The sequence below is a fragment of the Acanthopagrus latus genome, chromosome 9, assembly GCF_904848185.1.
Source record: "Acanthopagrus latus isolate v.2019 chromosome 9, fAcaLat1.1, whole genome shotgun sequence".
NCBI classification, from domain to species: Eukaryota; Metazoa; Chordata; class Actinopteri; order Spariformes; family Sparidae; genus Acanthopagrus; species Acanthopagrus latus.
Window position 1 is genome coordinate 11,140,041 of NC_051047.1, and position 27,120 is coordinate 11,167,160.

The 27,120-nt window shown below is 40.3% G+C and overlaps 2 protein-coding genes and 1 long non-coding RNA gene across 8 annotated transcripts; 2 read left to right on the plus strand and 1 right to left on the minus strand.

The window, feature by feature from the left end:
* Positions 1-2,537: 2,537 nt before the first annotated feature.
* On the plus strand, positions 2,538-8,798 carry LOC119026460 (cell surface A33 antigen-like). Its single transcript, XM_037110879.1, has 7 exons — positions 2,538-3,105; positions 3,437-3,594; positions 4,912-5,125; positions 5,279-5,443; positions 5,568-5,684; positions 6,038-6,161; positions 6,311-8,798. The coding sequence occupies exons 1-7, from the start codon at positions 3,054-3,056 to the stop codon at positions 6,978-6,980; spliced, it is 1,500 nt and encodes a 499-aa protein (XP_036966774.1). The 5' UTR covers positions 2,538-3,053; the 3' UTR covers positions 6,981-8,798.
* A 606-nt stretch (positions 8,799-9,404) lies between these two features.
* LOC119026099 (immunoglobulin-like domain-containing receptor 2) lies at positions 9,405-26,314 on the plus strand. 6 transcript variants are annotated; one of them, XM_037110210.1, is made up of 11 exons: positions 9,405-9,749; positions 13,505-13,834; positions 15,039-15,158; positions 19,359-19,415; positions 20,712-20,858; positions 20,974-21,135; positions 21,415-21,528; positions 22,401-22,602; positions 23,059-23,716; positions 25,043-25,117; positions 25,681-26,314. In XM_037110210.1, exons 1-10 carry the CDS (start codon positions 9,710-9,712, stop codon positions 25,082-25,084), a joined length of 1,872 nt encoding a protein of 623 aa, XP_036966105.1. In that variant the 5' UTR covers positions 9,405-9,709; the 3' UTR covers positions 25,085-25,117; positions 25,681-26,314. The 6 variants fall into 6 exon arrangements, with proteins under 6 accessions (XP_036966105.1, XP_036966104.1, XP_036966106.1 ...); XM_037110209.1 differs by having other exon boundaries at positions 25,043-26,314; XM_037110211.1 differs by lacking the exon at positions 25,043-25,117.
* Positions 13,667-16,844, minus strand: LOC119026101. The gene is made up of 3 exons (XR_005077039.1): positions 15,203-16,844; positions 14,962-15,115; positions 13,667-13,802 (listed from the first exon to the last, which is right to left on the minus strand). It is a non-coding gene; the product is annotated as an uncharacterized LOC119026101 (long non-coding RNA).
* Positions 26,315-27,120: the final 806 nt, after the last annotated feature.

Sequence of the window (27,120 nt, forward strand, 5' to 3'; positions counted from 1 at the left end):
TTTTTTTTATTATTATTATTATTTCAATTTATTGCACAGCCCTACCAGAAAACCCTCCATGAAAAAACAGAGAGAGACATATTTTTATAGTTTTGGTGACCTTGCCATGACCAAAGAAAGGAAATTTCACTTCTCTAATATCTAGGGATGTGAAGTGAAGACACTTTTCTTTTCATCCCAACCACTTCCTGAATTTTGCCCATTGATATCCCTTTAATATACCAAGATAACCTATTAGATTACATCAGCTTGCTTAATTTGCTTATTCAGTGTGCAGATTGATTTAGCAGGCAAAGATGTACATTTTCGAAAGGACTATATCATTGGTTTTGCATATTTTAGCCCTTTTATTGAAAGATTACATGAGATTAAAGATAATTATAAAATACATTTTACAATCTAAGAAATTATTATAATATGATTGATGCTGAGTAAGAGCAGCATGCAAGATCTTCTTTTTCCAAGACTGAAGTGACACTTTCCAATGGACTTGCGCCTGAGTTTGTTGGATATGTGAATAGCTTCTTTGACAAACTGACTGATAAAATATAAGTAAGTAGACCTTGAGTGAAGTATCTTTTCATGAGGTCAGCAACAAACCCTTAAACTCAGCATGACTTCCTTAGTTTTTTTTCCCCACAGATTAAGAAATATGTTATGTTATGATAAAAAAAATGCAATAAATAAAAATATGTTCTAACGTCTGCTCAAAATGGAACTGTAGCTTGAAATTATGTATCATACCCTGTTTATAAATGAAAAACTGGGGCAACGTGTTAATAAGTTGGTGTACACGTCACAGTGAACATCAGTCTGCATGAAATTAAATGTAAAAGTTCTGTTACAAGGCAATTAATCTGCACTACAGCTGTATCACCATGCAATGATAACAAAACACAGACAAAATAATTGTAGGCTCAATCCCTGTATGGTTAAATTAACATCTCCAGTCCAATTTTCACCACATATCACTTGGTTCCAGTAGTTGGGCTTATTGCAAATTACACCACTAATGTGCTATCAATTGAAGCAGGTCCTTTATTGCTACCTAATAATGAGGCCTCATGTAGATATTAGTTTTAATACTGCTACCTGCATATTTATAAACACAAAAGTCATAATCAATAAAATTACCAAAAACCAACAGAAAACCTGCCAGTTAAAAGAAGTATTAGTCTGTCTCTGAGTATTTAATGAAGTCGCCTTGTCTAGTCGGACACTGGTCAATTGAAATTGTATACTTTCTATTTGATGATAGATATAGTTAATGGCTACTGTTACTACTAAATTTAAAATTTTACTAGTTTATGAAATTATAATAAAGCCTCGAGAGCAGTTTAAAAAAAAAAAAAAAACATAGTACAAATGTTTGTAGCAGAACTTTATTCTTTTTTATTCTTTCCAAACTCTTTAATAATCTTATGACCCCTTAGATTTAGCACAGTGAAATGCTATATCCATTGTGACAATCTTGTTATGTCGTATATAGTTTATCAGTCACAAGGGAACATGTCCGTAGTACCTTTGACATCTGAAGTAATTTCTGTTGATACATTACTTTCACTTAAAGAGCCAGTGTGTAGGATTTAAGGCCAGAAATGGAAGATAAAATTCTTAATTATGGTTTAATCAGTGTATAATCACCTGTATTAAGAATGGTGGCCCTTTCATTACCTTAGAATGAGCCTTTGACATCTACAGAGGAAGGGGGTCATTTTCCCCTGTCCAAATGTTGCTCAGTGTTTCTATAGTAACCTATAATGCACAAATCAAGTGGCATTTTTCATGTTTTACGGGTCACCATAAGATAAGGTAAATGAGGTGTGTTCAGTTAGTTACAATCGCTGCTAAATGCCACTTAATCCTACACACTGGACTTCTGAGAGGGATGTTGAACACAGGACTTTAATTTGCATTTCAGCATTTTATGACAACACCCAGCCCAGGCACATTCTGCCATCTGACAAAAGATACAGAAGTATCTGCGGCCATACCACCAAACTACAGAGCAACTTCATTCCTTAAGCTGTGAGACCCCTCAATTCATCCTCAATATTCCATTTTTTTACATAAATGTAACATAAAGGACTTTTTTTTATAATTATTAAACCCTTGTGTTTATAAAACAAGACAATAATTAATCTTGTAACCTTTATATTGTTAATGTTACATTCGTAACTGATAGACTGAATATTTCCTCTATCACTGGTAAAAAGACAAAATATCATTAGCTGTGTGGAGAAATAATGTACTTTGTTTTGGGCAACTTAAGAGCTTGGCTTTCAGTGTTCAGTCTATCATAGGGTTAACATAAAGCCGATGGCAGATTGAGTACTTTAACAGAGCTAACTCGTTGGCCCACACAGCATTACATCCTTGTACAGAGTGAACCTCAATCTGCAACCTCATGCCACCTAAACCACTCAGTGACCATCTGGTTCCTGATACACTTCATGTCTTATAAAAATAATCTAAAATCCTTGCCATCAGTTAGAGGTCCAGATCCAGTTCACACCCTCTGTATTTCACCTCTTAGTAACAGTTCAGTCCATTTATCTGTTCAGTTACATTTATAGATCGAAAGATTGGTGATAATCTATAAGTACTGAACATGTACAGCATCATTGTCAGTGCAATACTGCAGCCTGCAGGTCAACCTGAGTGCAACACCCAATCCCACCATAAAACTTCGAGGTCAAAATGAATATATTGAAAGATCTGATCTATTTATCAATCTGTTAAGCTAATGAAGTCCGCTACGGGTCTCAAAATTGTTGTCATTGTATCTTATGTTTTCTTTTTCAAGCTGTTTTTGTTGTATAGTAGCCCTTCATAAAGCATTCATCTCAAATCGGAAGGTTTAATCAAAAGAAAAACAGATCAATGATTGGCCCTCTGGTGACATGTGACCTATAGCTGTTGACTTATTACCTGGAAGAGTCAACTTCTCCATACCTGAGTTACCCGTGAAGGTTAGGCGGGCTCTCGCTCTTGGACTGAACGCCTACATTTTTAATTCTTTAACCACTGGACAATTTCATCCCCATTAAGCGATGGCGACAAAGAGGCTGCTTGGATGGCAAAAGTTATTTCTGATCCTCACAGGTAGGGTTTATGCTTGTATTTTCTCTCTCTTCTATGAAGACTACCACACCTTTATGTCATTATCACATGGGTTAATCATTAATCCAACTTCTTGCTACTCACACGGAAACAGGGTTATGTTTTAGTCATGAGAGACAATATTTAGAAAACCATTTATTCAGCTTGTTTTGAATGTAACATTCTGTAGTATAATTAGAGGTACAAGTTGGTCATATTAAACCATTACAATCTTTCTCTCTCCCCCAATACCACATAGCAGTTGTTAACCATTTTGTAAAAACACACCCAAATATTAGCGATTTGACATCTTTCATATATCTTTTTATTTCAGTGCTCCCTTGCTGCAGGAGTTTGCAGGTTTCTATTCCACAGCAGGAGTATGAGGTTGCAAGGGGTGAAGACATTACCATGACCTGCTCCTTCACCCCAGCCAGACCCATCTCCAACATTATGGTCCTCACATGGGAAGCTTATATTAATGAAGAAATGGTGAGAGGTTAATTAAGTAACATCTAATTATTAATAATAAATTGACTTGTTGTGGTTAGAAAATGTGTTTTCGGGAGAGGGAGGGCAGAACAAAAGACCTTCCTTTGAGCTGCATTATGGGAGGTGTAGGATCCAGCATATTTGTTGCTCTCAACGTTTTTAATCTCTTGGAAGTCCCTCAACTCTCTGTATCAGTGATTTTACTGTGTAATACTATAGACCATATTCATATCAAGACTGTAATATTGTCACAAAATGACATAAAATGGACAATGATTTGCTGTAGTAAATCATTTTCTATAAGAAAGATGTCCTGTATTTGTACTTAAAAGTTATACTTGATAAGTTTCAGTTTAGTGCAGACTAGGTCCTCCCTTCTGAAGCCTTTTTGACCTTTGTCCTTTGCATGATGAATAAGTCAATTCAAGATTTCCTCTTGCACATGATCCACAGTCCATCGGTATGAATCAGAGTACATGTTATAGTTTTCATTCATGAGGGTTTTTCACAAACTACTTGTGTAATTTAACAGCTATGATCAGTTGTACACAAAATAAGTAAGTGTTGTGGCAACCATAAGTTTGCAGTTTACAGTTACTTGGCATTATTTTTATTTAGCAGCTGGTGATTAGTCTGAACCAAACAACTATGCAGCTCTTCCTGTATAATACAGAGCATAGGCCCAAAAACAAAAACTTTAATTAATCTTAACACGGCTGCACATGCTGCCACTTAGCTGGTTAACTCACTAGGTGCCATTGTGAGCTTGTTTTAATCTCATTTTAATTCTGTAGATGTTCCTCACAGAAAGACACAACTCTGTGTTACTGAAGCCAGCACGAGATAGCTAACCATGCTAACATGGACTCTTCAGTAGCACGGGCAGCCTCGTTAAGACAAAATCTTCAGAAGTTGACTGTGTGTCTGCTGTGTTTATTTACAGCAGAGCAGCATCGCAATGGTTGTGACAGAACTGAACAACTGCTGACAGACTACAAAACCTCACATACTGTGCAATTGGGAATAATATTGTAATAAAGTTTTTTTAAAAAAACCTTTTCATTCATGAAAATGAATGATGAAATAACATGCATTTATTTAGCTGCATTTTAATATTTTATTTAATTGTTGAAAGAAATCCTGGTTCATTTATATATATTTATTCACTTGATTTTGTACTTCATAATGTCTTTACAGGTAATATTGAACATTTTAGAGTTTCTCTACAGACATTTCACGATGTCATGCTGAACTGTAGCATACTATTGGTTATATTATCATATCTCTATAAAAATATGTTTGTTTTTATTTCTCTAGAAAGTCGTTGCCACCTACTATTTAAGGGACACAATTGACATTGCACCTGCCTATGAAAACCGAGCTGCTCTGGTGGTTGACCTCGATAAACAAGTGAGCACACTTCGCTTAACAAAGGTGACCATACAGGACAGCCGCCGTTTCCAATGCAGCGTTATGATCCCCGGTGATGATGAGGGAACAACCTCGGCCACCACTTCCCTTTTGGTCCTGGGTGAGACTTAATCACTGACAAGTCTATTTATGTATGTGTCGATTATGAATAAGTGTATTTATATGTTGTCACAGTGGAGCTGGATAAATAACATTGGTTTCGCAGTTCTTTTGTAATAACTTTTTTTAAATAATATTCTCTACTTTCTTCCAGTCCCTCCCTCACCACCGATCTGCAAAGTTCAGGGAACTGCAGAGTACTTTCACAACATCACCCTCACCTGCAAGTCTGAGGAGGGATCCCCAACACCTGTGACTGAATGGAAGAGCTACAGTGTCGAAAACATTCCCAGATCATTTCCACCTAAGGCAACTGAAAGTATGCATTTCAACCATCCACGTCAAGCCGCTTGGAAGTTTGTGTCCCATCATCAGTGTTTAGAATGGCAAAATGGCCTGTCATCTTGTCACTGTTTAGCCTAATTTTTGTCATTACGTTTCAGAGGATGGAGCTCTATCTCTCTTCAATATTTCAAGAGAAACATCTGGCTTCTTCATCTGCACATCAACAAATCAAATTGGTTCTGCCAGTTGCAACCTCACCTTATCTGTGATGCCAGGTAAGTATCTTAACATGCTTTACCTGGTCTTCCCTCAAAATCGCTGCCAAGTCAACATGGTTTATTTGACATTTTGTCTTGAAACTTACAGTTTGAAAAAATCAAATATTAAATTTGTAATCATTACCACCCTTATAACTACTAAGAATTTTGAGTGATGCCCTCTGATTCCAACTGCAGCAGTGCAATGTAAGAAGAGGTTTGGTTAATGACAAATAGATAGCACTTGAGTAGTAGTAACTTGTAGAAGTAAATGTGGCTAATTCAGCTTCAGACACTGGCCAAAAGGAGGATCTAAGCCTGACCCTAAGTGAAACGTTAAAAACAATTGTCTATCCTTTTTTTCTTTCCAGGCAGCATGAACATTGGGTCCACTGCAGCAATACTTGGAGGAATCCTTGCAGGTGTTGTGGCTCTGGGGATTATCATCTATTGTTGCTGTTGCAAAAAGGGCAAAAAGGACAAGAATCCTGAAGGGTATGTATGCCACGGTAAACCACAGACGTCAATTACATTTTGATTGTTTATATTTAAGTAGTGTTTCAAAGTGGTATCATTAATTCATCCGACCAGCCAGCCTCACTATTTTCTCTTTCTTTTCTACATCTTTTCTGTTTGTCTGTTAGCTCCCCTGAAGAAGTGAATTATATCAGAGATGCCCCTGAAACCGGAGAACCGTACAAGGATGACAAGTCAAACAGCAAAACAAAACAGCTTACTGAGTATTTCGACCAAGACATTGCTCCTCAAAACAATTACAGTGTAGGAAAGGCCGGACATACTGACGATGATCAAAACAGTTATATAAGTGGTAAAGAAAGGCATGATGGTAAGGGCAGTGATATTGACTCTCAACGTTACCAGGGTGACCAACGTGATCATTACCAAGGAAGTCGTGATAGGCTCGACGATCAGCGTGATCGTTCTAGGGGCAGTCGGGATCGCCTTGATGATCGGGATCGGTACGGGGGCAGTCGGGATCGCCTTGATGAACGGGATCGTTATGGGGGTAGTCGTGATCGCCTCGATGAACGGGATCGTTACGGGGGCAGTCGTGATCGCCTCGATGAACGGGATCGTTACAGGGGCAGTCGTGATCGCCTTGATGAACGGGATCGTTACGGGGGCAGTCGTGATCGCCTCGATGAACGGGATCATTACAGGGGCAGTCGTGATCGCCTCGATGAGCAGCGCGTTCGTTATGGTGGCAGTCGAGATCGTCTTGATGACCATGGCGATAGTTATCGTAGCAGTCGGGATCGCCTTGACTATGCAGATGATGTATATAGAGACTGAATCACCTGTTACTGAATGTTCTTTGAATGCCCTGAAAATATATTTTTTGTTTTCTGATGACCTGATTAAGAATATTTCACTGGATTTACAGATTAGCTTAGTGTCTGGTCAAATTATGAAGAGACACAGCAAAATTAATTTGGGCATTCTCGCAAATGCAGTTAATTCTCGTGCAAATGGCAATATTCATATTGTAGCAGGGAGAACTGGAGACATCAGAAATTAGATTAGATAAGATTAGATTTGATTCAACCAATACAGGCATGTCCCTAATATTCTAGTCCTACATACAGGCCTGCTGTCTGCTACTGAGGAAAATAAATGGGAATATTTGGAAATTCACAGTATAATATTGTGAAGATCTTCTTGCCAGTGCCAGGTCCTGTAGCTGAGCTAACTGGACTTATATCGGCCGCACACAAAACAACTTATCATGGTGATCAATGTATCAATCTGATAATTGATGCTGGTCTGTTCCAATATATCCTCATAACTGAACAATTGATTAGCCAGTGACCTCCAAAATGGAATATGACACCATTCCCAAAACAACAGGACCATTGCGGTGTACCAGCGACACATGTACCAGACCTGCATCATGTGTTCACAGTTTGATTAGGATTAGGCACCAAAACTACTTACTTAAAATACCTACATGACTTACAACTTCAGTAACGTCATGTATTTGATGCATTTGGGTGAAAGTCCGGTGCTTGTTTAAACCATCCACTCCGCCCACCTCCAAGAGCAGGATCAGTTCAACTGAAGTCACGCAGTAAACTACTACTACAACATGCCAAACTCACTTCAGTATGAGACAGTGGTCTTTTTTTTTTCTTCTTTTTTTTTTGGAGGGCACTGTCTATCCAGGCCTTTCATTGGAGTTGAGAAGACACCTTTCCTATAAGTTGTGATCTGCCACACCTGTCATTGTGTATGAATATTTAATTGGTTTAGTCTGAGCTGGATGATACATTTTACTTAGTAGTGTAAAAGTGTGTTGTTGTTATGTCTTAGTGACCTGATATGAGTAAGGTGGTAAAGAATACCAGGACACAAAACAGAGGGGCATTTTCTTTCTATATTGGAACACCTCAGAGTGCATTATTGCTTATAAGGCAGTCTCCAATTGAAGAAAAGCAGGAGTCTGTGTGGACATTTTGTGGGCACCTTTGTTTGTAGTCACTTTAACCCATTTCAAGTTAGTCTGAGGGTAAACTGGTAACAGAATGAAGCTGCTGCTGTGTTGTTGCCATGATTACTCGATGTTCTTGAGGGTTGTTGTTCGAGATATCCATTGATCCATAATAGACACCTGTCAGCCAATTAGGAGGAATTATTTTCTGTAGTCAAAGTATAAAACAGATCGAAGCACTTCTTCCACATCTTAAATGTACGATGCTGTTCTGTGGATAAATACGGCCCATCAATCCTCATGTTCGAGCTTCTGAAGAGAGATTTTTTCAATGTCTACCAATCAGGAACTCAATTAATCTGCCAGGGAGTTTTTTTATGCTTGGATGTCTCAGTATGGTTGCCCACGGATTTTAATTAAAATGTATATCAATAGTTTAAAAACATATTAATTAATCATATCAACTGTGCCATAAGTGATACAGCATATAGTATAAATCAACTTCTCTTAATGTAAACATATTAACGTTACCAGCATGATAAAATCAATTGTACAGCAAAAATATTCTCGTGTTAAGAACAGAAAATGTCATTCTGATTTTTTTTTTTTTTTTGCATTGATACTTTTTCTTTGTTTGATCATGAAAACTTGCCCCAATCAATTAGTGTAAGTTGGTCATAGAACAACACCCCCTCACGAATACATGTATAGCTCAAGTATTCAGGCCATCTTTCTATTGCAGTAATTCAGGTATTGTTCCAAGCATAAAGGGTGCTTTTCTTTTGTCACTCCATCATAGAAAATGTGTATATTATCTTTGACCGTATGTCTCTTTTAAACCTGTAGTTTGTGATTACAAGTAATAAACTGCCTCAGCTGCATCTGAGCTAGATTTACTTATATTTTCAAACGTATTTTTAACCCATGAGTTGAACAGGTTATTGCATTTTTTTTTGTCAGAACATTTTTTTTTCGCGTGTTATTGCACTGTCATGCTTTTGCTTGTATATTTGTTTACAGCCTACTAAATTGAATCTGTAGTGAAACGGATGCACTTGTAACATGTTTGTGTTTGTGTGCATCCTGTTATTATTGGCTGCTTGTCATGGATAAATGATGATTGTAAGCATGCATTTATAACGAATAAAATCAAATCGAGTGAGAAAATGGGTCAAATGTTGCCGTTTGTGTGCAGTGAAATTCCTAAAAGAAAAAAAAAGAAAAAACTCACAGCCAAGTCTGACCTGATTTTATCACGGAGCTGCCCCCCCTTCTCCCTCCACCTTTACACCGGGCAGACCTCACCACTCTACCCGGTAACCACTACTGCCACACCCGCTGCGGAAGATTGAAAAATAACCCTTCTAAAATAAACTCAAAAAACAACTTCACTTACCTTGTATTTTAACGAGATTACCGAGAGGAGTTGTGGCTGTCTCCGAGCCGTGTTTCGCGTCGCGACTCACCTCTGTGAGAAGTGGTACGGTCCCGTTAGTCGCAGCCTGAGTCCTGTTAGCTACAGCAGCAGTTAGCGGACACCGAGAATCACCAACATGCGGATAAATTGCACTTAAACCTGAAAACGGACTGTATAATGAACCTTTACCGGCTGGCTATATTACTGGGAGCGACAGGTAAGTCGTATCGCCTTCACTAAAATACCTATTCATTATTACAAAATGTGTAATCTTTACGACAACAGCAGCGCAACAGGTTGATCCTATATAAAGTTAATACTGCTTATCCCAGCAGGCACAGCGGCGTCAGACAGATCTGTACAGGCTCCTTATAGCACAAGATAAACAGCTTCTTTGTGTTTTAAATCTCATTTGGGTGAATAAATAAGGAAGGATGCTCCATTTTAACACATCTTTGCCTCGGTTTTAACGAACTTCACATCATGGGGTGTGTAGAGCAACACTATTAAACCCTCTGGGGTTTGGAGCGTCAGGGGTTCAATATTGTGTTGATTTTACTTTATATTGTACTTAGTTTACTCAGATATGATGATAATATTCCTAAGAGGTTTATTACTCTGCTGTTACAGGTCTGTCTGTATTGTGTTACCTCTACAGTTTGTTATAAAAGCGTTATTGCACATTTTAAAGTATGAAGTTTAATGGTAGAGCTGCACTTTAAAGCTGCAGTATGCCCATGTGCAACGGCAGCTATTAGTCAATTAATCAATCAGCTGATGGACAGAAAATACTTCAGCAACTATATTTGTGTTTTAGTAGTTTTTTGTTTTGGTTTGGTTTGGTTTTTTCTTTTTCCAAAAATGTCCAAACAGTTCTGGTTTCAGGTTTTCAAATGGAACGATTCAGTGGTTTTCTTTGTATTTTACAATAGCATATTGAATTTTTTTTAAAGTTAAGACTGTTGATCACATCAAGCAAGTTGTTTAAATGCCTGTTGTTGGCCTTTATGAGATAACAACCAGCATTTTTCCCTGTTTTCTGTCATTTCATAGACAAATCTATTAATCAAGAATCAGTAGATCTATCAAAAATTTAAATACACATTAATTACAGTCCCATACTACAATTTATACCTTTAAAGTTGCATCTAGGGAACATTTAGGGAACATGTACCTGAGAAAGGATATGTGTTTGCAAAGCATTCCTGGACAAAATTCTCACTTCACTTATCAGGAGTGTTTCTGTGAAAATGCATTGAAATCATTTATCGGACTTGGAGGCTATATTCAGTCTTATCAGTGTTTTTTATTGTTGGTCTAATGAGTCAATGTGAAGGAATGCGCGCCGCAGTAAAGGCAGGAAATGTGACAGCTTCAGAGAGGAAAAGTCTGTGTTCAGGAAACATGCAGCAGAGCTCTGACCTGGAACACATCAGTCACCACACAATGTTGTTTGACATTAGTCTAATCTTAAAATGAGTGAGTGTGCAGGTGGAGGAGGAGGAGACTGTCTGCTGCCTCTGTAACCTGTTCATTAACCTACAGTGAGTCACACCTGGTGTAACGCCACATAAACAATAGTTAGCAGTCACTTCGAGGCTGTTTGATCGTGCATCCAGCAGTTTGTGGGTTTGTTTATCCAAACCTCCTCTCACCTCAGACTGACGGTATTCACAGGGTAACGGTTTGGTTTAAATCTCTCGCAGTCAATTGGTCTGTTCGCACCCAGCTGGAGGAGGCCAGATACTCCCGATTGGCTGGGAGTCTGTGACCTCCTCCCCCTCTCGGCTCCTCAAGTGGGACGGGGAGGGGGGGGGTCAGCGCCAGTGTCAGACCTAACAATGGACTGGTCCATGAAAAAAGAAACAAAGGGAAGAGCAGAGCTGTTTCGTGGGAGGAATTTTGGAGCTCGGTCACCCCTTCTTCTCTTATCCTGTAAAAGTTACTTGGCTCTGTCACCTCCATCACTGTATAGAGACATGTGAAGATAAAGTGTCAATTCAAATCAGGGGAACAAAGATCCTGATGATGTTAATCTGACAAGACTCAGTGTGTCGTTAAAATAAGTCATCAATATGTTAATTTGGAACATGAGCTGAAATGATTCATCGATTCGACAGAGAAATAACAGGAAACATTGGTCTCAGTTATTTATTCATTCAAAAATGAAAAACATTCTGTGGTTCCAGCATCTCCAATGTGAGCATATGTTACTTTATATTGGTTTTATATGACTGAAACTGAAAGGCTTTAATATTTGGACTTTAATTAGAACAAAACGCAATATCTGAAGATGTTAGGACAGTTTTCCTGCATTACATATACTAAACCCTTGATCAGTTAATTAAAACAAGTACAAGGATTTATCCACAGCCCTCTGGGATATAATAAGTAGCAACTGTATTACTTATCCAACCTGGATGAGTCACGATCTGACCTAGTGACAGGCATAAAAAGAGACAGAGTTTCTTGCTGAGGTTGTCATTCCTTATGTAGGTCAAAGAGAGGCGTCAGTATTAAATTGATGCTGTTTTACAACCAGTTAAAAGTTCCTTTTAGTATGTTTGAAGTTGATCTGGTGTAACGTTAATTTGCAGTTGTAACACTGGCCTGGAAACAAGCAGACTTAAGCGTCCATTTTAGTTCAACACCATAAACAGTCCTAAGGAAAGGCAGGCTGGTGGACTTGCTTTTGTTTTGATTTCCTGTCTTCTGGGAAATGTTTAGAGCGAGTTCCTGCCCCACCTAGCCCTAATATGACCAGCAGAAAGAAAAGTACCCACGAGTGTCTGAGCTCTCCATCCCTTCTCTTTGTGATGACAACCCCCTGCCTCTCCACAGGCCTCCCCAGCTCCCCCCACACACATACACAGTGGAATTTAACCTTCCTGACCCCGGTATCATGAGCAACAGAGGAGCCCCCTCCACACAACTAATCTCTGTTCCTGTCTTTGCTCTTGTTTTCATATGATGCAAACCATCTCCCAGGTGTAGTCACTCATGAGTCAGCCACGCAGACAAAGACGAAGCACAGCTGTCCTATGATCCAGATGCCAACTGCATCCTTTTCCTGTCTTTAAACAGTTACTGCTTTTATGATCTGCTGCACCATAAAAGACATTTCAATACTTTAATAATGAGCATTTCTCACTACTTCCTGAAATTTTATAAAACAAAATGTGTATGCATTTATCAAGAACATAATCAGCAGATAAACCAGCCTTACTGGCAAGTGCTCTCGATACAGAACTCAGCAGCACCACAAACTTCATTCTCCTAAAGGACACTGAATCGACGCTTTTCTTCAACAGTTCATTTCATACATCTCATCTGGCATAATCCAAGTCTCTGGAAACTCCAAGATCCCAAATTGATTTGAAAAGATGAACTTGCAGTCAATGTGTGCACCCACTCCAGTTGGGGTGCATGCTAACGCATTTAGCTTGGCAGCTAAAGGGAAGATTTCGGCTTTAAAAGGGTGTTTTAAGACCAATTGGGAATCTTGGGGCTTCTGGAGCTATTTCATGTTTTATATTGCTGTAAACCGAACATATTTGGGTTTTGGACTGTTGATTGGACAGAAAATGCAACTTGAAGACGTCACCTTAGGCGGAAGGAAATTGTAATGTCTTTTTCTATTTACTTCCACTTTAGTTTGAACAGATGATAAATCAAAATAACTTAGATATGGATGAGAATTAAAATAATTGTTGCAGCTCTATACTCTGTCTTCCCTCTCTAATGGTCATGCACACAGGTATTTCTCACTGCTGCATCTATGCTGCGTTTTAAGTTTGCTACATACAATTTTATCATCGAGCAATATTTGCATGACTGTCTGAACAGTCAAAACATCTGTTCAGGGGTCAGACAAAAGGTCAATATACCAGAATGTGTCCACTGTTTTAAAATAGCAATTTTGTATGTTTACCTATTCCAGCTCTCTTTCTCCATGTGTTTTGTCTGTGTCAGTGTGTGTGTGCGATGGCGTGCACGTCACAGTACGAGAGAAGCAGCGGTTTGCAATGCTCTTCCAGTCCGTTGTCCTCCCGTGTCAGTACCAGACATCATCCACCCAGAACCCGGTGGTGCAGTGGTGGTACAAGTCCTACTGTCGAGACCGCACGCGAGAGTCCTTCACCGTGCCCGAGACTCTGGCCGTCCAGGCCTCTGAGCTGGGCGCCACGTCCCACCTGGAGTGCTCCGACAGCAGCCGCACAGTCCGGGTTGTTGCCTCAGCGCAGGGACAATCAATGACGCTGGCTGAGCACTACAAAGGCAGGGACATCGCCATCATAAACAGTACGTCATAATTTTTATCCTTTCTATGAAAAACTTTAATGTCAGGAGAGAGTTTCTGCAGCTGTTTGCACTCAGGAATCCGAGATGACTGCGCTCTGTGTTTCCTGTTCTCTAAATAAACCTCTTTTGTCTTTGTGCCACAATGGAGCCGACGCTACAAACACACAAGATCACAACCCCTGGCTCTCACTCCTATTCATGAACGACTCCTTGTTAAAACCTTGAGCCTTATCACGGAAAAACACCCGTCTTCTATCCAGATGTGTCAGTGGGACGTAGCACGTCAAACAAAGTCTTGCTGACGTCATTCAAAGCTGCAGTAAGAGATTCTGGAGTGAAATGGTTGATTGCTGTTATAATTCTAGGGTGGTGAAAGACCACTCTCTGGGGTTGGGGAGTCAGGGCAACCACCAACTCAAAGCGTCAGTATTTGTCGACTTGGAAGTGAGACTCTGCAATCAGCTGTCTTACTTACTGCACCTTTACAACAAAGGTTCACTGACATGACACATCAATCTATCCTGGTTATCACTTAGTTGTGTATTTAATAACATTTACTTGTTTTTCACATGTAAACACTATGACTGAGAACCTCCATCAACATTATTCAAAATAATTTTTGTCATTAGGGTATTATCACCTGAAACTAAGAATCGTTGTGTTTTGGTTTCCTTAGAAAGAGCCTTTTTCTATTTGCCAAGGGAGCGTTTCCTCTTCCATATAGTTAGACATGCTGCACCACCATGTTTCTACAGTAACCCACAACAGACAAACCAAACACTGGCCTCAGAGAGGGTCTTGTGTGTTTTTAGCTGCCACTGTAAGGCAGGTTGTGGAGAGGAGGTATTTTATGCTTTGCAACCTGCATCTTCGCGAATGTATATCGCTAAATTGTAGAAACTGGACCTTTAAACAAAAAACAAAAGTAGAATAAAATGTCACCACTAACCATACTATCAGTTTTGGTATTGTTATTAAAATTTAGGTTTTGAAACAGCACTGATTGCACTGAAAATTTCGATCCTAACCCTAGAGTTCCTACATAACCACACACCTGCAGCACATCTGTTCAGAGTGTCAGGACCCAAGCCGTTACGGACAGTGTGTTTGTCTGATTCAACGCTGACCTGCCTTGTTGTCCTTGATCTCATTTGCCTCCTCACCTCCAGTAGCACATCTAACCTCATTTCCTGTCTCTGTGCAGAGGCAGACCTGCGTATCGGGGAGCTGCAGTGGGGCGACAGTGGAGTGTACTTCTGCAAAGTCGTCATTGCTGATGACCTGGAGGGGAAGAACGAGGGCCAGCTGGAGTTACTGGTGCTCGGTATGACACACATTTTAATCAAGGCTATCACTGTAAAGACTCACCCAGTCTGAGCATGACACGTGGGCGTGGTTTGGTTACGTATGAAGCTCAGTGAAGTTGATTTCTAAATGTTCGGAAAGGTTTTAGAAATAGTGTCTTTGTTGCTCTGCATTCCACCGTGTCTGTACAACCGTTTCCATGGAGATGGCTGCATGGCGTTTGCCTCTTCACACCATTTAGCCAACCGCTTACTTCACAGGGCTGACATGGATTTGGCTGGACTGTACTTCACATCATAAGTCAGTTGATGGAATGCAACTATGTTCATTCACTCAAGTATGTTACTTGAGTGTAATGTTGAGGTACTAGTAGCCTGCTGTACTTGAGTATGTCCACTTTCTGCTACTTTATACATCTCCTTGCTGGTTCCTGGTTTGAAACCCCTCCCCCCACTACATGTCAAAGTGTCCTTGAGCAAGATACTGAACCTCAAGAATCTTTACTTTTGTTAGAAAAATAAGACTTTTGTTTTGATGACGGTGGTACTGCTTCAAAATCTGTATCTACACCCATAAAGCAGTTTGTGTGTTTATTGCTGATTAATGATTATACAGCTCTCCTCCATGCTGTACTCAACAGCTAAAAATTCAGTGCCAAAGGTCAGAGATTCACCATCCTCTGTTAATGAAACTTGGAAGTAGCGAGTCTACTCAGTGAGAAACTGCGGAGACTGTTGCCAAAAACACTCCTTACACTGTTAGAATGGCAGCCAGCTTTGTTTGAGAGGACACAGGAGGATGTGAAGGGTCGCCGCTGGTGTAGACATGAAGAGAACGGATGCAGAAATGCGAGCTTCACTCTCACAACAGTGTGATCTGAATGTTTTGCAAAATGGTTGCCCACCTTTAAGTATGCCTAACCGGGATGTGCCTGTGCTATTAGCATCTGCTCATTCATGCAGCCCTCCTCCACGGAGCACTAATCTGATTATAATCAGCTCAGGGGAGAGATGGAGGGGGATTAAACGAGTGGGAATAACAAGACTACACCGGGTTTTGGTGCCAGAAACATTTTAACTTTGCAAAGTCACTTTGAAGAAGTTGGAATTAGAAAGTGTGTAAAAAAAAAAAAAAAAAAAAGGCAACAAACACAGACTTAAGATCTCTGCACTCACAATTTTATAGACCAACACTGAGAATAGTTTGACATTTTAGTAAATTTGTGCCAAGAATTAGATGACAAGATTGATAGCATTCTCTTACTATATCAAGGTACAGATAGCAGCCGGTTAGCTTAGCTGAACAATTGTGACTGGAAAAAGCTAGCATTTTGTATGAATTCACTTAACGTAGCTGTGAAGGGTGGAAACAGGTTGTGTGTATTTTCTGAAAGTAAATTCTTGCAGAAATTTAGGTGACAAGATTGGTACCACTCTCATATCTGTCAGTCCAATATCAAGCTACTGATAGCAGCCAGTTAGCTTAGTTAACATGTTACATCATGATTGTTTCAGCTATCAAGAGTCCACACTTCTGATTTTGTATGATTTAACTTGGCTCTGAAATAACAGGTAGAAACAGCTAGAATGGTATTGTCCAAAAGTAACACATTCAGCTTACATGCACCTCTTAAGCTCACTGACCAACATGTAATATCTTGTTTAACCACAAAAACTCCCCATATATTCTGTAAGAATAAAACTCAAGAAATATAGTGTGTTACCTAGCTGTTTTGCCCTTCTTCCTGCCTTCATGCTAAGCTAAGCTCAGCTAAGCTAACCAGTTGTTGCCTTAGTGCAGCTCCATATTTGGCCCACAGCCATGGCAGTGGAGTCAGTCTTCTCATCACGCTACTTCCCAGAATTCTTTTCAAGAACATGTGTCAATGTTTCTTCTTTCACCATCTCCCCAATCGCTTGTTGAATTTTTCACTCTTACTAATTCCTTCCTGAAGTTCACTCCCTTCGCTCGCCCTTTCTTGTCTTGCAAAATCACCTCATGTACTCCTCCGCGGCTCTCTGCATCCCTCTCTGCCTGCCTCCCGCTCAGGGCTGCATAGCTCCCCGGCTCTCTCAGGTTACTCAGCGTTACTGAGCTTCATGGTATGTCAGATGAGTGTGCCAGGTCAGGGAGCCAACATTACTTATTTTTAATCAGATGGGAAGGCTACAGGACGCTGTGTTTTTTTTCATCCCTCCGTAGTAACAGTCTACTCAGCACTCTGGGGCCAGTGGGTGTTTAGTCTATCACTGCGCACAGAAAATTCAGACAGGGACTGGTCTTTACTGTAATTACAGTCGTGATAAACACACTGACAACATGAACACCTGCAGTTGTGTCTCAGTCTCAGCACACCTGTTGCAGTGCCTTTATATTTCTGTATTTTTGTAGTCCTATAGTTAAATTTCCCGTCTTCTGACCTGCTTATTTTGTATATAAAGCACAACAGAGAGACTGTTTCACACCCATACAACTGTGTGACCCCTTTTTTTCGATGAACTCTCACAGTAAACTTGTGTCCCAGAATCATGACGTGCCCCAATTTCCCAAACCCCCTCTTTGTCCTCATGCACAGTCTCTTTCTGTGTGTGCGTCTGTGTGTCTGTAGCGTGTGTGTACGCTGGCATGCGCGTTCATTAGTGTGCAGTTCTGACGCCAGCAGAGAAGCACATGAGTAGTGTCTAGCCCATTACAGAAATACGGTACTGCTGACCTCCTGCTATAATTAGCTCCAAAGTAAAGTGCACACTGAACTCTGAACTCTGACTTCCATGATTTATGTTAACAGGTCGGCGTATTTGAAGTCAGTTCTGAGAAACTGCGCAGCATCATATTTTCAGTGTGATTCATATGATAAAAACACTGCAATCACGCTGGCGGCACTGACATATGATATATTACCGTGCTGATATTTAGCAGGTACAGTCATATTTGCCAACCTTCCCAATTTTCCAGGTAGACTGCCATTTGTAATTCATAACTCCCTGTTTCCCCCTGGGGTCACAATTCCCCTGTATTTCTCCGGATTTATAACAAAGAGGCACGCGTGTTAAAAAAAGATATACTGCTTTCTATTTTTCTGTCAATCACAGGGGTCGCACTGAGGTAAATCACCATAGAGTGCTGATAAACACAGTGGCATGTGTAAAGACTCTCTAAGAGAAAGTGGCAAAAAATGTCTAAATGAAAACTGAAGCTCAACTTAGAGCAGAGGGTTAGTATTAGTATTAAATCCTTGTGCGGTATATGTAATATCTTGTTCTTTTCCATCTTTAAAAGTTACCAGAATGCAGAATAAAAGTCACCGTGGAAGAACCCCCAGAGCCCCCGCTGTGCTTTTTCAAAATCCTCCCTATTTTTGAGCTTATTTACTGTGTTCGCCATTGTAGTTTAGTATGTCACCATGCTAATATGTGCTAATAAGCGCTCAAAACAATGGCATTAGTTTTGCAAGTATTTGGTTATAAACAAGATTTAACCTGCCAGGCCAAAAAAACAAAAAAATATGAGGCCAAAACGTATTAACTAAAAATCTGCAGCTCCTTAAATGGCCACATGAGGCTGTCTCCAAAAGCAAGTCAATTCTCGGTTCAACCACGCTCCATGTCTTCGCCCATTTTTGGATTAGACCGGAGTTAGGTCGAGTCAGATACTGCCAAGATGGCGACAACTGGAGCCGCCCCACGAAACTTCAAATTTGCTCTTCAGAAACCTACGAGTGATGTTTATACATATGTATACTGACCTGATGTTGGTGCTCCATGGAAGATGAAGGTGTTACCATAGTCTTAACAGTTCATTTCTATGGTAAATGTGAATGTTTGTGCCCAGTCTTATGGCGTACCCTTCAGGAATTATTGAGACAAGTGACTTCAAACCAGAATTGTCAGCCTTGTGGTGGTGCTAGATAAAAATTCCAGGGATGATCAAAGTCAGAATCTGTGTCCCAAGAATGTGTGCCCAAACATTAATGGTAATCCATCCATCAGTTGTTGCTAGTAGTATCCAACATACCCATCCCTCCACCGCTAGCATGGCGAATAACTTATTTTGACATGAATTGGGATATTAATGCTTTGTTACTGTACGTTTGCTGATTTTGATGCATGACCATCAATAATCCACTCTGCTACCAAATCTCCTTATTTGCCTGACCTTTTGACTCTTGCTTCCTGCTTTCTCTGCCGGCCTTCACCTGTGCTCTCCCTCTTCTCTGCAGGCAGGACAGGTCAGCAGGACGATCTCCTACCTGAGTTTGATGTGGAGATTATGCCAGGTACGGCTACTCACTTGCAACTTCTGTCTCACTGCCTGCCTTCTTCTAGCTTCCTCCTAATGCCTCCCAATGTTCAATTCCTGCTGACCAATCAAAACTCTCTCTGACTAACAAAAGTACTGTTTATTCCCGAGTCCGTGTTGACACGGAACTTTCACAAATTGACAAAAAATGCATAGAAAGAGCATCTAACCCAACCTGAAACTAGACACAGACAGTTATTGAAGATATGTAAAGAAAGGAATCACAGACTCTCGGTTGTTTTACATCCTTTACATCCTCTCATGATTTGAACTCCAGAGGGGAATATGTGTAGACTTAAAGTAGATTTTGCCACCCTTAGGAAGTTTGTCATTATGGTCTGGATGCTTTGGAGATGCAATGATGGATAAGAGTCACTCAGATCTCCCTAGCGTTTGTCTGAAGTTTCCTTTCTTAGTGCTCTTTGCTCTCTGGATCAGCGTTTAGAGTAGACAGCAGCATGGTTTTAAAGAACAGATTTGGGTTTTAATCACAAGATGATTTTTGTAGTTTTTAACCACTGGTCTTCTCCACCAAAAATGTCTACAGCTTGTCAAAGTTGATAAGGAGATAATTACTCCATTCGCCTTTATTTTGTCTTTCAAAACAAATATTCAGTTTACCGAACGTGTGTTGTGAACTTCTCTGGTCATCTTAGTGCTTTTTTTTGTTGTTGCTGCTTCATAATAACTCAGCAATTTACTCAGTGAGTGCAGTATTTTAACGTCACTAGGGCTGATGGCAAAACATTTAAACAAAGTTTCACTTTAGAAGATTGTTGCGGTTGTCATGCAGTATATGTCATCATATTTTCTAAATGTAACCTGTAACTTTTGATAGGAGTTTGGACAGAGAATTCTAACTTTTTTGGTATATCTTTTTGTGTTTTTGTGTTTGTTTGGTTTTATGTTGATTTTACACATAAATCTGCTTTATACTACATGTATGTTTAATGTTTAATCGGAAAAGTCAACACACAGACAGTAAATACACATATCAATCTTCTTAGAACAGACTGTATGTACTTAGATTATAACACCTGCTGTCAGTCAGCTACGATCCTGGTTAAATGTCAGAATACAAGTTCTTTTACAGACCAGTCTGTCAGGTGCTTTAGTTGTTTTACATGAACAACACAGTGTGTCTGTGTGTTGTTGTGATATTTATTGGTTCTGTGATTATTAAATGTTTTCCAGCAGCAGTAAAAACGTCACACCTAAACTGAATCATATCACACCTAACACAGAATCATGTGCATGTGTGTCTATATTCTAGAGTGGGCGTTTGTGGGATCTGTAGTCCTGGGCAGCATCTTGTTCCTGTTACTGTTGGGGATCTGCTGGTGCCAGTGTTGTCCTCACTCCTGCTGCTGCTACGTCCGCTGCTGCTGCTGTCCTGACACCTGCTGCTGTCCACGACACCGTCAGTATTCACAAACAGATAATATTGAATTAAGCTCCATGTTCATCATCAGTATCGTCTTAAACACTGACCACTCTGTATGGAAGGTTGATCATTTTGTTGTTCTCCTGCTCAGTATACGAGGCGGGGAAGATGGCAAAGAGTGGACCGCCTCCTCAGGTTCCTGTGTATCCGTACTACATTCCCAGTGTGCCTGCTGTGGTTTCTGTGGCCCCTTCATCCAACACAGACCCAAAGATCATCTCTATCCCCTCAGTGGAGAATAACCTGGCTGGAGGTGAGTGTGCAGAGATAGTAGAGAGCTCTGACAGCCTGTCTGACTGGACTAACCCTCATTTCATCGATCATCCATCATCGTCTTCAGAGTATGTCTCTAACCTACAGAGAAGAAATGACAGATGCATGTTAAAATGTAATCTTAACATACTTAAGTCTGGTGGTTTTTGCTTTGTAAGACGTGCAACATGTCTATATGTGTGTGTCCTTGCATGGTTAATGTCCACGTGCGTACATACTGTACGTTTGTGTGTGTGTGTGTGTGTGTCCACATCCACAGTGCGCAGTGGTTATCGAGTGAAAGCCAGTCCAGACCAGGACTCAATGAAAGTTCTGTACTACATAGAGAAGGAGCTGGCTCAGTTTCCATCTGCCAAGATGGCTGCACTCAAACGTAAGCCTGCACAGACTGGGCCAGTTTCTGTCATCTGTGTGGCTGTGATTTACCTCCGTGTATGTCTCTTTAATGTGCTTGGTCTGTGTAAATTAACCAATGCTAGTGTCCGACTAATCCCAACTTTCATGTCGTAACATCTAACTGTTTGAAACAGTGTTCAAGAAGTGGTTTGAATTTCTGATTGTAAGTGTGAGAAAAAAGCTCATTTTGAGAAAAGTGCTCTTAAGGATATTTATTGTAAAATTACACATTTTAACAAAAAATGGTGAAAAGGGTCAAAGAGAAATGTTTTACCTAATGCACATCATTGTGAAACTTACGCAAAAGATTAATCACATGAAGACAATTATTGTTTGTATTACATGTTTTCAGATAATTTTGTTCATATGTTCAAATTAAAGGTGTTATTGATAACATCCAGCCACTAAATGTGGCATCTCATCTCCCCCTGACATTGCATTCACATTACAACACAGCTGTTGTTTGGACCATCTGCCCCCTCAAGTGGTTGCCAGTTGAACAAGTTAACATTGCGAGCTTCCAACGTTGCTAATGCAAGTGAGTTGGGCACATACCGTACCCAAATTAAGGTAGTTTTAGAAATAATCAGTTTTTGTCCTTTTATGGCATTTGTTGACATAGAGGGGTAAAAATAATATCTCCAGACTCCCCCTTTGAATTGAGTGGTCATGATTATATAGTCTCTGTCACCTCAAAACCAGAAAGTAGGTGATGCTCTTACTCAAACACCTTCACAGCCCCTCTAGCAGACCACATCTAGTATTGTCATAGTTGTGTCCTACAGTTGGCAGTTACAGAAAAAATAACCTGAAATTAGTAAGTGAGTGTAAACTGATGTGTCCCTACAGCCAGCAGCCTATCAGAGCTGAGCTCTCTTCACGATGGAGGAACTACAGACTTCAGACACACCTATCAGACGGTCCAGATGAAGGCGCTCCCGCCCATCGCAGACCTCGACGACCGGTCGGTGCTGAGAGCAGCTCCGCCCACACGCAGTCGAAGGCTCAGACCAGACAGACGCAACCAGTCAGATGATGAGCTGGACAGACGGTACAGTTACAATGTCACCTGGTGTTTATGTGTTTAAGTTGCTATATACGACTTTCAGTGACATCTAGTGATGCAACAGTCACAGAACAATCATAATATTGGAAACACCTAATTAACTAAGTGAGGCTTAATTCTCAGATCAGGATGCCTTTGTTCTTTAAGTGGACCTTTTGAGAGGAGAGGATTGTTAGAACATTTCCAATTTAATTGTTGATTAACTTTTTGATGAACACAATCATGTATCATGACATCACTATCAAGAATTGACAAGTTCAGGACTGTATATCCAGAACTTAACTGCTCATCTCACTCACTCCTTGCTCCCATGAAAAAAATCTAGAAGTTAACTTGTTTGTCCAGGGTGAAAGTGCGTTTGTTAAATGTATTTAGTAATTATTTTTACTGTATGAACCCCATGTCACTGCGTGCTAAGTTGTGTGCTCTTCCTTACTTCAGGTGGAACTGTAGCTCAGAGCACCTACAGAGGAAGACGTTGAGCAGAAGAGGGCGCACAGGCTCCCTGGACGAGCTGGAGGATTTCGCCCGGTCTTACGACTCCAGAGGACGTCGGCCCGAGCCTCCAGAGCGGGCCTACGAGCGGGATTACAGCCCTCCCAGACGTTTCTACAGAGATGAGGATGATGGATGGAACCGCCGCAGCCCCTCACCTTTACCACAGAAGAGAAGGGACACGTGGGACAGTGACCGCCCCGCCCGACCACCTCAAAGCCATGGATACGACGACGCCTACCTCAGCAGTGTGCTGGAAAGCAAAGCGAGGCGGGGAGGAGCCGCTGGCAGGCTGGACGAGGACAGTGACACTCCCTCTAAGGGCAGCTCCAGAGGAAAGGGCAGCAATAGTTACTACAGCCGGTCTCCTAGCAACCGTCCAGAGGAGGAGGACCCTTTGCCACCGTACTCTGAGTGGGAGGCTGAGCGGTACCGCAGGGCTGAGCCGACTGCGGACAGGTACCGCACCGCAGAACCTCCCAGGTCAGAGCGATACAGGACCACTGAACCAGCACCGAGGCCTTTCTGTTACACCAGGCCCCACCAGGGGGCGTCCCACACACTGCAGGGGGGCAGAGAGGAGCGAGAGAGAAACAGAAACCTGGTGAGTTACTTGTAGCAGGAACATGGACTTCCTTCCTCTGCAGCTCTTCAGGAAAGAGCCTCTAAATCCTTTGAGTAGTTACAGGATGAGTCTGGCTGTATTCTTTACTGCTCTTATTGTCAGCAAATACCATGAAAAGTGTCGTCTATGTAGCCTGATGTAGCTTAATCCCCTGCGCTATAAAACTTCATTAAGATCCATAAACACATCACTTGAGTTATTCTCCCAATTTAAAAGTACACCAAGTTAGATTATGACAGAGAGAAAGGGAGAGGGCAACAAAAGAAACTAAAAAGAATCTTTAATAAAACCTCTCTGAAACTCCTGGTGTTTCACAGATTTTGAGTACTAGTGAATGCTGAAAAGTGGTGCTGACACTGATACTGGTTACCCCCAGTCCTGATGACCTGCTTAAAAGTCATTATGTTTCTTGGGATATGACAGGAAATGAACAAGTTCAAGGTTATTACCCCCAAATAGCAAATAATTACCGTGAGATGATTACTGTAGGATTTTCTTTTTTTTTTTCTTTTTTTTTTTTTTGCTGAATCACATCTTTCTGTTGCTGAGTGACAGAAAATTCTCTGAATTATTTAGAGTTGGGACCTCTGCACAAACCAACCAAATATGTATTAATCCACGGCTGAATGTAGCGCCCAGTGAATTCACTGCTGACTTCTGTTTACTCCTGTTTACTGTTGTTGTGAGATAACTGAGCATTTCTTTAAAAAAAAAAAAAAAACATTGAGATATCGTGACGACAGTTTGACCATTTTCAACTAGCTTCGTATCACCGCATTGTTGTTGGTATGTGCTATTGAACCATGTTAAAATTCTCTCTGTTTTGACTGCAACCAGACACTCTGTCGCCGGCAAAGGACCACCAAATGATGCCAAACGCATACAGTGGGCCGCTGCCAAAAATGTAGCTGCAGTAGAGAAAGATTATGAACCAGAAGTGGTCGTCTGATTGTTTCTCTACTGTGAAAATGGAGGCTGAAAAACCTCTGATCAAGATGTAAAACAAGGCAGCGCTGATCAAATTGAACCACAGTCCTGTTCGCTGTCTCTTCCCCTCCTAAATCTTCAGAAAGTAATGTATTGTTTTGATGTAATACCATATTGTTTGTTACCAGCCCGCCGCCTTACTGTTCCCTGTTTCAGTACGCATAAAGCACCAAAACCAAGCGCTGCCCAGCAGTGTGTATCTGTTCGGTGTGGCCCGGTTTTCTACCTTTTGAGCAAAAGGAACAATTACAGCCGTTTCCCTCTGTTTTCTCTGATCATGTAGCACCCATGTAGAAAATATTTGTCTTTCTACTGCAGAGACAGCTCAGTTTCCTGCATGGGTCATCTTTCCAGCGGTGAAATACATCTTTAAAGGTTTAAGACACTGATGAGGTAATTGTTACATCCCCAGCTGAATGTAAATGACACAAAAATGACTTAAAAAAACTACGAACTACATATTTCTGACATGTTTCATTTGATGATGTACATCTTAAGCAGGAACAAAAAGGCTCAGGGAGTCTGAAAGTCATGAGCATTGTGATTGATTTAGATATTTTCATGGTATTTGTTGACAATGACAATAAAATAGAATAACATTAGCTCTGTTTTGACATTTGAAAATGTTTTACAGTATTATGTACATAAGTTTACCGTCTTTTGTGCAATGTACATACATGATTCATGGTCTTAACACTGAGGCATTATAATATAGCCCTGATATGATCGTATCTACGTAAAAGCAACTACAAAGCATATTTATGATTTAACTCAGATACGTGCTGTATAACCTGCCCATGCTAACAACCATCACGGTGTTACAGTCTCACAGTCACAACTACTAACTTCATGAGCTTCTTGATTTCTGTGAGCCGTAATAACTCTCAGAGGCTGGACTAACCTTGCATGCGCATGACTCTCTTAACATGTGGCCTCTTGGTGTATTTCTTTAACAGAGCACTGCACTGAGCAGGGACTCTCTCATAGTGTGACAAGGTTTGCCAGCCTCGACCCGCACAGCACTGCCAATCTGTCCACCTAAACCGTCCTGTTGCCACGCAGGAGAGGCTAACTGTTCTGCCATCAGCCACATGAAGTCATCTCTCTGAAATAACTGCACCGACAAAAAAAAAACAAAACTAACAAACAAAAAAAAAACAGCATTAGTGGATGGAGAACGCTGTGCATAAAGAAGCATGTGCTGTTGTTTCTGTTAGTACTGGATGTTTTTCATTCATGTGCATGAATTCTAGTCTTCAGATGTTACGTATGAGGTGTGTGCGTCAGTTTTTACTTGTTGAGTTTGATGATATGAGTGACAGGATTTACTTACACCAGTGCCAAGATGTTTTTATTATTATTGTTATTATTACTATTATTATTATCTGCCAATTCAGAATGGCCTTTTGTAATACTCAGCAGTCCTATGTTTTCTCACAGACATCATACTCAATCAATTCACTGCCACTCAGGTTCACTTTGTATTTGTATGTATGTCTCATGTTGATATTGTACTGTACCTTGAATTTGTTTTGTTTTTTTAATTGCACTGTATAAATACTTTTTAAATAAAAAAAACTCTTAAGTCTTCGCTGCCATTAATGTAATTTTTTTATGCCGGGGGGGTTACATAGTTAGGAAAGACGCTTGTTATTGGGTTCATTATAAGTTAATCTAGCAAAAATCTTCTCAATTAATCACTTTATCATTTGATGTATAAATTGTCAGAGAATAGTTAGAAATGTTCAAAGTGCCATCTTCAAATGCCCAGCACTCTAAACCCAAAGATATTCCATTCACTGAAAAAAATGAATAAAAACATCAAATCATCAAATAAGAAGGTGTTGATATTGAATGCAATTTTTTCTGATAGGATAATAATATTGCAACTAATTGCTTATGAACTTGCATATTGTTCCAGCTCTACATGAAACATAATAAAGATATTTTGAGGTAGAAATAAGACACATCAGATTTAAACAAAAGTGAAACAAGGCACACTTTGAACACCTGATATTTGGATTGTAAAAGTTAAGTTTCAAACGTAACACCTGCACACGTGAAAGTAGATTTCACAAAATACCTTGAAATGGAGTTTACACCCACCAATATGACATCAGGTGCTTTGGTAGAAACAGAAAGGATATTTTAAAAAACAAGACAAAAAGGGCTCCCCACACTGAATAGATGCCCTAGTATGATCTTCGGACATTACGTCTTCATCAGGTTATAATTCAGCACGTGACTGAAAAGATTCATGTAGACCTGATTAAACCTGAGTGTGTGTCCCAGGTTGAGTTCTACCATTCACTACATCTAGTCTTATAAATTCTGTATTACATAACAGAGCAGACTCCAATAAACCAAAAGACAATTCTTAAATAAATTAAAGAAAA